This window comes from Coregonus clupeaformis, unplaced genomic scaffold (genome assembly GCF_020615455.1).
Source record: "Coregonus clupeaformis isolate EN_2021a unplaced genomic scaffold, ASM2061545v1 scaf1271, whole genome shotgun sequence".
Taxonomy (NCBI): domain Eukaryota; kingdom Metazoa; phylum Chordata; class Actinopteri; order Salmoniformes; family Salmonidae; genus Coregonus; species Coregonus clupeaformis.
Window position 1 is genome coordinate 149061 of NW_025534725.1, and position 10614 is coordinate 159674.

Below are 10614 nucleotides of genomic sequence, written 5' to 3' on the forward strand. Positions count from 1 at the left end.
TAAGTCTTGTTTGTTGACATTATGACATTCAATTGAGTGCAAGGCCTCTTTTCTGTCTCTCTCCCCTGAAATTTTCAGAATGATTTGAAAATATCATTTGTGGTGTACTGTCTGTACTTGAATTTCCACACAGTTGAAGTGTATTTTCCACAAATGTACTGAATGAAGAATGTCTACAAAAATATGGTAAAATCAAACAGTTATTGGAAGTTTCACATGTGGTAGTTTGTCAGTCAAAACTATTTTACTTAAATGGGTTTGGCATTAGGTTGTGGCATTATACATAGTGAAGATGAAAATCGTACAAATCACAATTTAATCAGTTCTGTCATAACACATAGTATATTGTATATTTTTTAAGGTAAAAACCCCATTCTACGTAAATCAGAGATCCTCTCAGGGGGAAACCGTACAAATGGAATCCACGCTCTCATGTCTGTTGTCATTCAAAGAAGACGTGATTCCAGCAGAATACATCCAGCCACACTACAAGGAGTCCTACCGGCTTGCCATCTACGCTCTGCTCAGTGGGGGTAGAGATGTCTACCAGGAGTACCTCAAAGCCGAACAACTCAGTGACTTTCTCTCTGAAGAGGAGATCATCTTCATTTTAGACAATGCAGAGTTGCCAGTCCCAGAGGATGAGGATTCTGAAGCAGTGAAACATGAAAGTAAAGAAAATATCAGAGCTCCCTCCACTTACTTCCCCACTGAGTCAGATGAGGAGGTTCCTGACCTTGACCTCGGCTGGCCAGAGGTCACCAATGAGAACATGGAGACAAACATCAGCCTGCTTTTCCACCCTCCCAGACACAACACACCGACCATCAAAGAGATGATACGTAAACAAATCCAAGATGCAAGACAGGTAATGAGGCACAATAATATAATTTCCCATCAATCATTTGCAGTGTCTGGTATTTACTGTTATGGTTTGTACAAATTCACATTACAGGTTTGAATTGCCTTTCTTACAGAGTAGCATTTCCCACAGGTGCACATGTTGAGAAAACATTTATGTTCATTTAAAATGTCTGTGGCATATCAACCACCTAAGCCTGTCTCAACTTGAACTTGTTTAAACGTAGGCCTACTGAAATGTCAGCTTCACACGTCATGACGGCTTGCCAGGCTTTCTGAAAGGTTTTCACTTATCATCCATACAATTCGATATGTAATTCCAGAAGGTTAAAAAAGTGTGTGTTTGGGTAACAAAAGCCATTGTTACATCTCAAAACGCACATCCAGTACAGTCTGTGCTGTACAAACAGTGCACTTTTGAAGCTACTCTGAAAATATAATTGACCAAGCTACCAATTACTTCACACTGGAAGAAGTTAAGCTACACTAAAGCAATACTTAAGAAAAATATAGTTTACTTAACTAAAGTTACTTTGGAAAAAGTAGTTCACTACATCCAAACTACTTTGTGAAAAATGATCATATATAAATCTGAAATGTCATTGACCCAAAATTGCAAGAACAGATTACTCTGGTGTCAGATGTGTAATTAGTCTATTAAACACAAAAAGTGAGAATAAGGCACATGAAAAGTGTTTCGTGAGAATTAGGCAGGTCTGATGCAGAAATATAAATGAAATTCTTGCCTTCTTCACCCATATTTTATTAGTAGTGTGCAGTTCCAGTAGTTAGCTACACCACTACATGGCAAAACAAGTAATTAACTACAGATTTTTTACTACTGCAAAATGTAATTAAATTACTAGTTGAACTACATGTAGTTCACTACTCCCCAACACTGCAATTACTACACATTAAAAGACGAGGCACCTTTTCAGATTTCGTGACCAATTTCTGAGACTTCTACTTTCAATAAACCTCTGCTGTTCACACAACTGATAATTAAGCCTGTTCTTAATCCCTTTTCATTATAGGTTATTGCTATAGCGATGGACATCTTCACTGACGTTGATATTTTTAAGGAGATTGTCAATGCAACTACTAGGGGAGTGGTGGTCTACATACTTCTTGATGACTTCCAATTCAAAAGCTTTCTGAATATGGCTGAGAGCGCAGATGTCCAAATCCAAGATCTCAAGGTAAGGAATTATATTTGAAATACTTCGCAACATTTTAATTAACTATAACAAAAACTTCTACTTCGACCAATGAAATACCACAAGTTTCTACACATGATTTGTGTCTCCCATTACATTGTGTGTATAAAAAATTTGGAAGACCTTCCTAATATTGAGTTGCACCCCCTTTTGCCCTCAGAACAGCCTCAATGCATCAGGGCATGGACTCTACAAGGTGTCGAAAGCGTACCACAGGGATGCTGGCCCATGTTGACTCCAATGCTTCTCACAGTTAAAGTCAAGTTGGCTGGATGTCCTTTGGGTGGTGGACCATTCTTGATACACATGGGAAGCTGTTGAGCGTGAAAAACCCAGCAGCGTTGCAGTTCTTGACACACTTAAACCGGTGCGCCTGGCACCTACTACCATACCCTGTTCAGAGGCACTTAATTATTTTGTCTTGCCCATTCATCATCTGAATGGCACACATACACAATCCATGTCTCAATTGTCTCAAGGCTTAAAAATCCTTCTTTAACCTGTCTCCTCCCCTTCATCTACACTGATTGAAGTGGATTTAACAAGTGACAGCAATAAGGGATCATAGCTTTCACCTGGATTCACCTGGTCTACAGTAAGTCATGGAAAGGGCATGCATTCCTAATGTTTTGTACACTCAGTTAGCTGAGTGAATGTGGTGAAGTGGTGAAGCACTGTAAGAGCTTAAAGTCCTAATACAATTGTATTTATTTTATTTAGTTAACCTTTATTTTATCAGGGCGTCATACTGAGACCAAGGTCTCTTTTAAATGCATAGCAGGAGTGTCACGCCCTGGCTCTGGGGACTCTTAAATGTTGAGCCAGGGTGTGGATTTGCTATGTTTAGTTTTTCTATGTTTTTGTTCTAGATCGTTTGATCTATGTTGGCCAGGGTGGTTCCCAATCAGAGGCAGCTGTAGCTCGTTGTCTCTGATTGGGGACCATACTTAGGCAGCCTGTTTTGCACTAGTCTTTGTGGGATCTTGATCCGTAAAGGTTTGTTGTGTTATAACCTCAGGACTTCACGTATCGTTTGTTTGTTGTTTTTGTCGTTAAGTACGTTAAATAAAAGTATGTACGCTTATCACGCTGCGCCTTGGTCCGTGTCTTCAGTCAACGATCGTGACAAGGAGTTTGTCAGTGGCATGACCTTTTAACTATTGGCAGGAGTCTTAGATTAGCAATGACGTTTGCTCCAAACCCTTGGTGGAAATGCAGTAGTCATATACCGGTGCGTCTATTTCCCCTGAAGCATCATCAGTGTACCAACATGCTGGATGACTTCATCCAGGTTTACTTCATGAGTTTTATAGTGCAGTGCCAGGCTTGTTCCTGTTACGCAGTGTCTTTACCATTTGTCTCAATTGGATAGACTGAGAACTTGTTTTTGAGCAAAAACAAAGTATCCCAATGAAAGGTGAAATGTGTTTGTTGTCTTGCTGTAACTCTTAATAATTCCAAACACATTTTCTGGTTGGCCTCCTGTCAATGGTTTTGGGGATGGTTGTCACAAGTTTGATAAGGTTAGAGTTGTAGTAGTTGTGTGTGTGTGTGTGTGTGTGTGTGTGTGTGTGTGTGTGTGTGTGTGTGTGTGTGTGTGTGTGTGTGTGTGTGTGTGTGTGTGTGTGTGTGTGTGTGTGTGTGTGTGTGTGTGTGTGTGTGTGTGTGTGTGTGTGTGTGCGAAAAAATAAATGGTGAGAGATTTTAACTCCGTTCTTCTGTCTTGTTCAGAATTTGCGAGTTCGGACAGTGAAAGGACAGCAGTATATATGTCGATCTGGAGCAAAGTTCCATGGATCTTTGGAGCAGAGGTTTCTATTGGTGGACTGCAAAACAGTGTTGTACGGTACATACAGGTATGTCTAACCTAGTACAACCAACTATGTCCCCTCTATTGCATTTAAAACAGAAATCTGTTCCCAAACTCTTCCTTAACTTGTTAAATACAGTATATTAAATATAATGTTATACATTATGTAGCATACTAACACTTTCTAAAGTATTAATGGAGTTCTATGTATAAGTAACCGGATGACTGCATGTATTTATTATAACACTTTTCTTTTGGTCTCCCTTTTCTCCAGCTTCATGTGGTCCTTCGAGAAGATCAACCTCAGCATGGTCCTGGTCGTCACAGGGCAGCTGGTGGGCTCCTACGATGAGGAGTTCAGACGTCTGTTCGCCCGATCCACTCTGCCCGCCACTCTCTCTCAAGAGAAAGACTTCTGGAAAGAGCCGGCAAAGTCCACGTACAACCCTTATCCCGGTCGGCTCTTCGAGAGCAGACTCTCTCTCGACCAGATTCACATGAGATCCCGCGGGAGACAGCTTGGCTTGATGAGTTCTACCGGTCAACAGAAGGACGATCGATACAACAATGGACAGATGGTCACAAGAGGACTGAGCATTCAGGACAGACTGAATCAATCTCACCGCACCGATATGGGGAAACTTGTGAGGGGACACAGCTACGCCGGAGAGCTGCCGCTGAGAGGGAATTCCATAACTCACTTGAGGAATGTAAGAGATTACGCTGGCGGTGCTCACAGTGCCCCTGAGAGAAGCAGACGCAGCGAAGATCCACTGTTACCAGGCAGGGTGAATCATTACACACAGAAGAAGAAGTATGGCATTGGCCAACAGCATCTACTCCCTTACAGCAGTGAGACCTCTCTTAATAGGTGGAAGATCGACTCGTACCTCAATAACAGTGATGTGACCCTAGGGGAGCCAGTTGAGAATCTGCATCTGCCTGACAGTACGCAGAACCCAAACACATCATCCTGTATGAGAACATCAGTCCTCTTCAACAGCCGTCTGGCAGAGCAGTCTGAAACTCCTAACTATATGTCTAAGCACTCTGTGACATCTCCACAAGGCAGTCTATGGATGCTATCTCCACAGGGCAGTCTAGGAGTGACATCCCCACAGGGCGGTCTAGGAGTGACATCCCCACAGGGCATTCTAGGTGGCCTAAGCAACTTCCAACCCCAACTGACCCCTGCTAGATTGAGGGAGAGTCAGACGAGATTGGAAGAGATCAGATGGAAAAGGCTCAGTTTACATGAGTATGAGGAACCTGTCAGCAACTTAAGGCCAGGGCAGAGCCAGGATTCTCTCAGGCTGACTGTTTTGTCTGCTCTCGAAAGAGCTAAAAGAAGGTCGTCAGAGAGAGGCCTGGATAAAAGGCACAGTATGGCAGAGTTATCAGGCAGCTCAGAACACAGTTCTAATCAGGGACCATCCAGCCGCAGAGAGGAACTCAGCCCAGGAGGTCAACAGGAAGAGGAAAAAAGAGTTAGAGACCAAACATATAAACAAACCAACTTCAGTGATGCACAAAGGTCTGTCTCACAATACGACATCAAGACCAAGACAGAGAGGAATCCTCTTGATGACTGGCAAGAGCCTCTCTCCAGGACGATGTCGGCAGCCCAACTGGGAATACAACTAAAGGAGCCTTTGCTCAAGCCCTCCAACTTCAGACCCACTGGACTTAATGTGGAGAGCTCTAAAGCGCTAACGTCTTTGATTGGAATACCAGAGGAGAAGGAGGGCCCCACCAGGAAGAGTCATGGCTCCACTGACCAGCTGGCCAACAGCTCCGACTCAGACAAAGAGAAAACACGCCAAAGTGTGAATCCAGTGAAACCCACAACTTCTGTGAAATCAATAAAGAATATAGTGCATGCCGATGTTTCAGTGGAGAAAATGATGGAGAAAATGCCACACCAGGAAGAAGGAGCAGAACTCCAAAGGCAAAATTAATTCAGATCCACACTTCAAAGGATAGGTTCAGTGAAATCAAAGCATTTAGTGCAGGCTGACATTTCAGAAGAGCAGAGAACCATCTCAGATCCTCCTGGAAAACCGTCAGCTGTGGGACTTACTACATCACCCAAAGGTCATTCGCCAAGCCCTTCCAGGTCATCACACAATGCGGCTGGTAATGAAACCGAAAAGGAACAACAACATAATTCTCCCAACCCAGCAGGTAAATCATAATCTCCTGGGTTAAATACTAGCTGGGTTAGAAGGAGCTTTAGAAAGAAACGTGAACCGGACCAGGACTCCCTGAGCTCCACAAACACTGTGGAGAGTCAAGCATCAATTCATTCAGACACCGGGTGTCACGATCGTCTGAGGAAACGGACCAATACGCAGCGCGTGGAGTGAACATGATGACTTTATTTAAATAAAAGCAACCACGAAAACAACAAACAAATGACGATAGTGAAGTCCTACAGTGACTATGACTGAACCTGGAACAAAAACCCACAACCCCAAGGTGAAAACACACAGTATAGATATGGCTCCCAATCAGAGATAACGAGCCGACAGCTGACACTCGTTACCTCCGATTGGGAGTCATTGACCAAACATAGAAAACAACAACCTAGACACCCAACATAGAACATAAACACATAGACTGCACACACCCTGGCTCAACAATAATGAGTCCCAGAACCAGGGTGTGACAGTACCCCCCCCTAAAGGCGCGGACTGCGACCGCGCCTCAAAACCCCCAAACAGGGGAGGGCTGGGCGGGCATACCTCCTCGGTGGCGGTTCTGGCTCCGGCCTAGACCACCACCCCACCATAGTCACTACCCGCTTACGTAGCCTCCTCCAAATGACCACCCTCCACCTTAACCCCACTAGATTAAGGGCCAGCACCGGACTAAGGGGCAGCACCAGGCTAAGGGGCAGCACCGGACTAAGGGACAGCACCGGACTAAGGGGCAGCACCGGGCTGGCGACGCCAGCTGGCGACGCGCACCGTCAGTTTGGTGCGAGTGGCAGGAACAGGCCGGGTCGGGCTGGCGACGCGCACCGTAGACTTGGTGCGGGTGGCAGGAACAGGCCGGACCGGGCTGGCGACGCGCACCGTCAGTTTGGTGCGAGTGGCAGGAACAGGCCGGGTCGGGCTGGCGACGCGCACCGTAGACTTGGTGCGGGTGGCAGGAACAGGCCGGACCGGGCTGGCGACGCGCACCGTCAGTTTGGTGCGAGTGGCAGGAACAGGCCGGGTCGGGCTGGCGACGCGCACCGTAGACTTGGTGCGGGTGGCAGGAACAGGCCGGACCGGGCTGGCGACGCGCACCGTAGGTTTGGTGCGAGTGGCAGGAACAGGCCGGGTCGGGCTGGCGACGTACACCGTAGGCTTAGTACGTGGAGCAGGAACTGGCCGGGCTGGGCTGGCGACGCACACCGTAGGTTCTGTGCGTGGAGCAGGAACAGGCCGGGCTGGGCTGGCAACGCACACCGTAGGCCTTGTGCGAGAGGCAGGAACAGGTCGGACCGGGCTGGAGACGCGCACCGTCCCTTTGGTGCGAGGGGGCCGTACCTGGCCGGACCGTACTGGGGACACACACCACTGGCTCTACCCGGGAACTGGAACGGGCCGGACCGGACTGGATACACACCTCAGTCTCTCACGCCGTGCCTCTACATCTCCTTTCCCTCCTTTAACCAGTAGCCCCCGTAACCTGGTGGCCTCTTGAATTCGCCCCTTCTCTGCCTCCGTTAGCCCCGTCGTCCAAGCCATGTGCCCCCCAAAAAACTTTTTGGGGTTGCCTCTCGTCCTTCCAACGATGATGGCCCTGCTGACGCCAAGTTGCTCCTCTCTCGCCAGGGCCTTGATCTTCCCCCAAGGTCCCTTGCCCCCGAGCATGTCCTCCCAGGACCACGATTTGCCCACCTGGGCCATCGCCAGCCTCTCGATCTCCTTACCAGGCGCTTCCTCCCATGTCCAGCTGTCTTGCTCCTGGACACGCTGCTTGGTCCTTCTATGGTGGGTTTTTCTGTCACGATCGTCTGAGGAACGGACCAATACGCAGCGCGTGGAGTGAACATGATGACTTTATTTAAATAAAAGCAACCACGAAAACAACAAACAAATGACGATAGTGAAGTCCTACAGTGACTATGACTGAACCTGGAACAAAAACCCACAACCCCAAGGTGAAAACACACAGTATAGATATGGCTCCCAATCAGAGATAACGAGCCGACAGCTGACACTCGTTACCTCCGATTGGGAGTCATTGACCAAACATAGAAAACAACAACCTAGACACCCAACATAGAACATAAACACATAGACTGCACACACCCTGGCTCAACAATAATGAGTCCCAGAACCAGGGTGTGACACCGGGCAGAAACGAGCATATAGCCGATTTGAGAGTTATGTTTCATTTGACAACAAGCCATCTGATAAACCGACAACAACTACTACAAACAAATATGACTCAGACAAACACAGGAGTTTGTTTGTGAGACATCCCTCTATTAGTTCCATACACAGCTATCAGACTGAAACTACGCCTAATGAAAATAAGCTTGGCCGATTCATACAACGGGTGGGGAATCTCATCAGCAAGAAGTGAATGTGTAAATGTTGTCTACGATCAAGGCAATAACAGCACTGTTCTATGACAGGGTTTGTATTGTAAATTAGACTGTTAAGAGTCTTTAGGGAATTTTCATTTATTTTTTGCAGTGGTTATGGGATACATTTTATTGTAAAAATATATATATATTGGAATGTTCTAATATGGCAAGTGTGCGAATTCTGATAAAGCAATATTATTTTTATTCCTTACTTGTGAAATTGTCATTTAGATTGCCCCTTAGTTGTCAAATGAATACCCCAAACGTGATTATTTTACGATCCTTTGTTTTTAAAAGTGCATACATGCATAGGAAAATAATTACTTCAATATAAGGTACCCTCTAATTTCACTAGCCAAATCCACATTTGTGTTTTGAATTCAAAGTGCTGTGTTCAGCTATACATGTAAAATAAGTTTCAATGTCAGTATTCAGCGTAAAGTAGCCAGTTTCCTTTCATACATTTTTCCATAGCACTGTAATAGGTTGAGAATGTTATTTATGTTTGTGTACCTTACTGACAGCTATCTACTGTATGACATCATAATTCAACACCCAAACCCCAGATGTTTCCTACTCTCTTTTTAAAGAAATCAGATTAAATGTGATAATACATTTTCAATTCATTTGGGCCCTGCACACAGATGTTGATATTTCAATCATGTTTTTATTGTTTTCTGTCAAATATGGAATAAAAAATATATATATTCAAAGAAAGCTTTGTATGAATTCGATCAATCCATTTGTTTAACAGGAATCCCACTGTACAATATTGAGTACTTCTATATGAAATATTCCAGACATTTGTTCCTCTCTGCATCCAATTCTTCGGTCTCAATCTCAAATTGCTTCAGAGCAATAAAATACTGCACAAATGGTTCTCCCAGGGCTCCGCAAATCACATGGTCTTCGCTCAAAGCCACCAGAGCATCCTCCATCTTCACAGGGATGGCAAACTGCTGTTTCCCCAGCTGGGTGTGGGTGGAGGCCCTGGTCAGACCCGTCTCAGCCGCCAGGTTGCGTTTGATACCGTCCAGTCCTGCCGCCACGGTGGCCGCCATCACCACGTATGGGTTAGCCATGGCCGAGCCCAGCTTGTTGTCGATATGCGTCTCCCGCCCGCCGTGGCATTTTACATTGAAGGCGCTGCTGTTGTCATTGTAGCCATAGGTGGCATAGAGCACGTTGTGCTTGGGGTCTTTGACCTTCTTGGCGATGTGGCTGCGGCAGCCCAGCCCAGGGGAGAGCAGGCAGCTCAGGGCGGCTGAGTGGCTCAGGAGCCCCGCAAGCCACTTCCTGCCAATCTCCGACAGCTCCCCTCCGCCGTGGTCCCCGGTGTGGAAGAGACTACGGCGGCCGTTGGCGTCCCAGAGAGAATGGGAAAGCACCCCGGCATTGTACAGGCTGTCGTCGGTGAAGAAGCTGGCGATGTAGCTGTGTTTCCTCGCCATCTCTTTGATGCCGGTACGGAACGTGAAGGCGGTGTCGGCGGCCGCGATGCCAAACTCCGGCCTCAGGTTGATCTCCATCTGACCGGGCACCATGGCTGAGGCCAAGCTGTCCACGTCGGCCCCCATGCAGTACATCCCATTCACCAGCTGCTGGAAGAAGGGCAGGTCGTGGTTGCTGGCCAGGGTGGTGGCGGGGAACAGCATGGTCTTGGGGCCCACCCTGTCGGGCGCGCCCAGGACACAGCATTCGTAGGTGAAGGAGGAGTGCAGGGAGAAACCCAGGCTCTGGAGCTGCCCCATCAGCTGCTTGGCGATGAGGCGGGGTGCGGTGCGCAGGGGGCTGCCGGTTATCATGCAGGGGTCACAGATGACCCGGGCCGTCTGCTCTGCCCAGGGCAGCACCCTGAAGGTCGACAGGTCTGGGATCAGCAGCACGTCGCTGCTGAAGTTGGCAGGGTTGTTGGCGTGGTCCACCTCACTGCTCTTAGGGCTCAGGGTCAGCTCTAGGTAGCTTCTTGGCATCGGCACCCCGTATACTGCTTTCTCCTGTAAAGATAAAAAAAGGTTTACATCATGGGACTTTTCCTATAGGCAAGCATAACCATTTAGCAACCATTTAAACAAATAGCATTATAACATTGTGGGTTGTCTCAATACACTATAGCTAGTACGTTTCAGGATGTTTGTGTA

General features: G+C 46.7%; 2 protein-coding genes across 2 annotated transcripts; one reads left to right on the top strand and one right to left on the bottom strand.

The window, feature by feature from the left end:
• Nucleotides 1–415: 415 nt before the first annotated feature.
• LOC121566101 (protein FAM83B-like) lies at nt 416–5846 on the top strand. Its single transcript, XM_041876302.2, has 4 exons — nt 416–868; nt 1896–2060; nt 3810–3934; nt 4163–5846. Exons 1-4 carry the CDS (start codon nt 416–418, stop codon nt 5844–5846), a joined length of 2427 nt encoding a protein of 808 aa, XP_041732236.2.
• Nucleotides 5847–9103: 3257 nt separating this feature from the next.
• LOC123486568 (lengsin-like) lies at nt 9104–10473 on the bottom strand. Its single transcript, XM_045217910.1, has one exon. The coding sequence runs from the start codon at nt 10444–10446 to the stop codon at nt 9256–9258; it is 1191 nt and encodes a 396-aa protein (XP_045073845.1). The 5' UTR covers nt 10447–10473; the 3' UTR covers nt 9104–9255.
• Nucleotides 10474–10614: the final 141 nt, after the last annotated feature.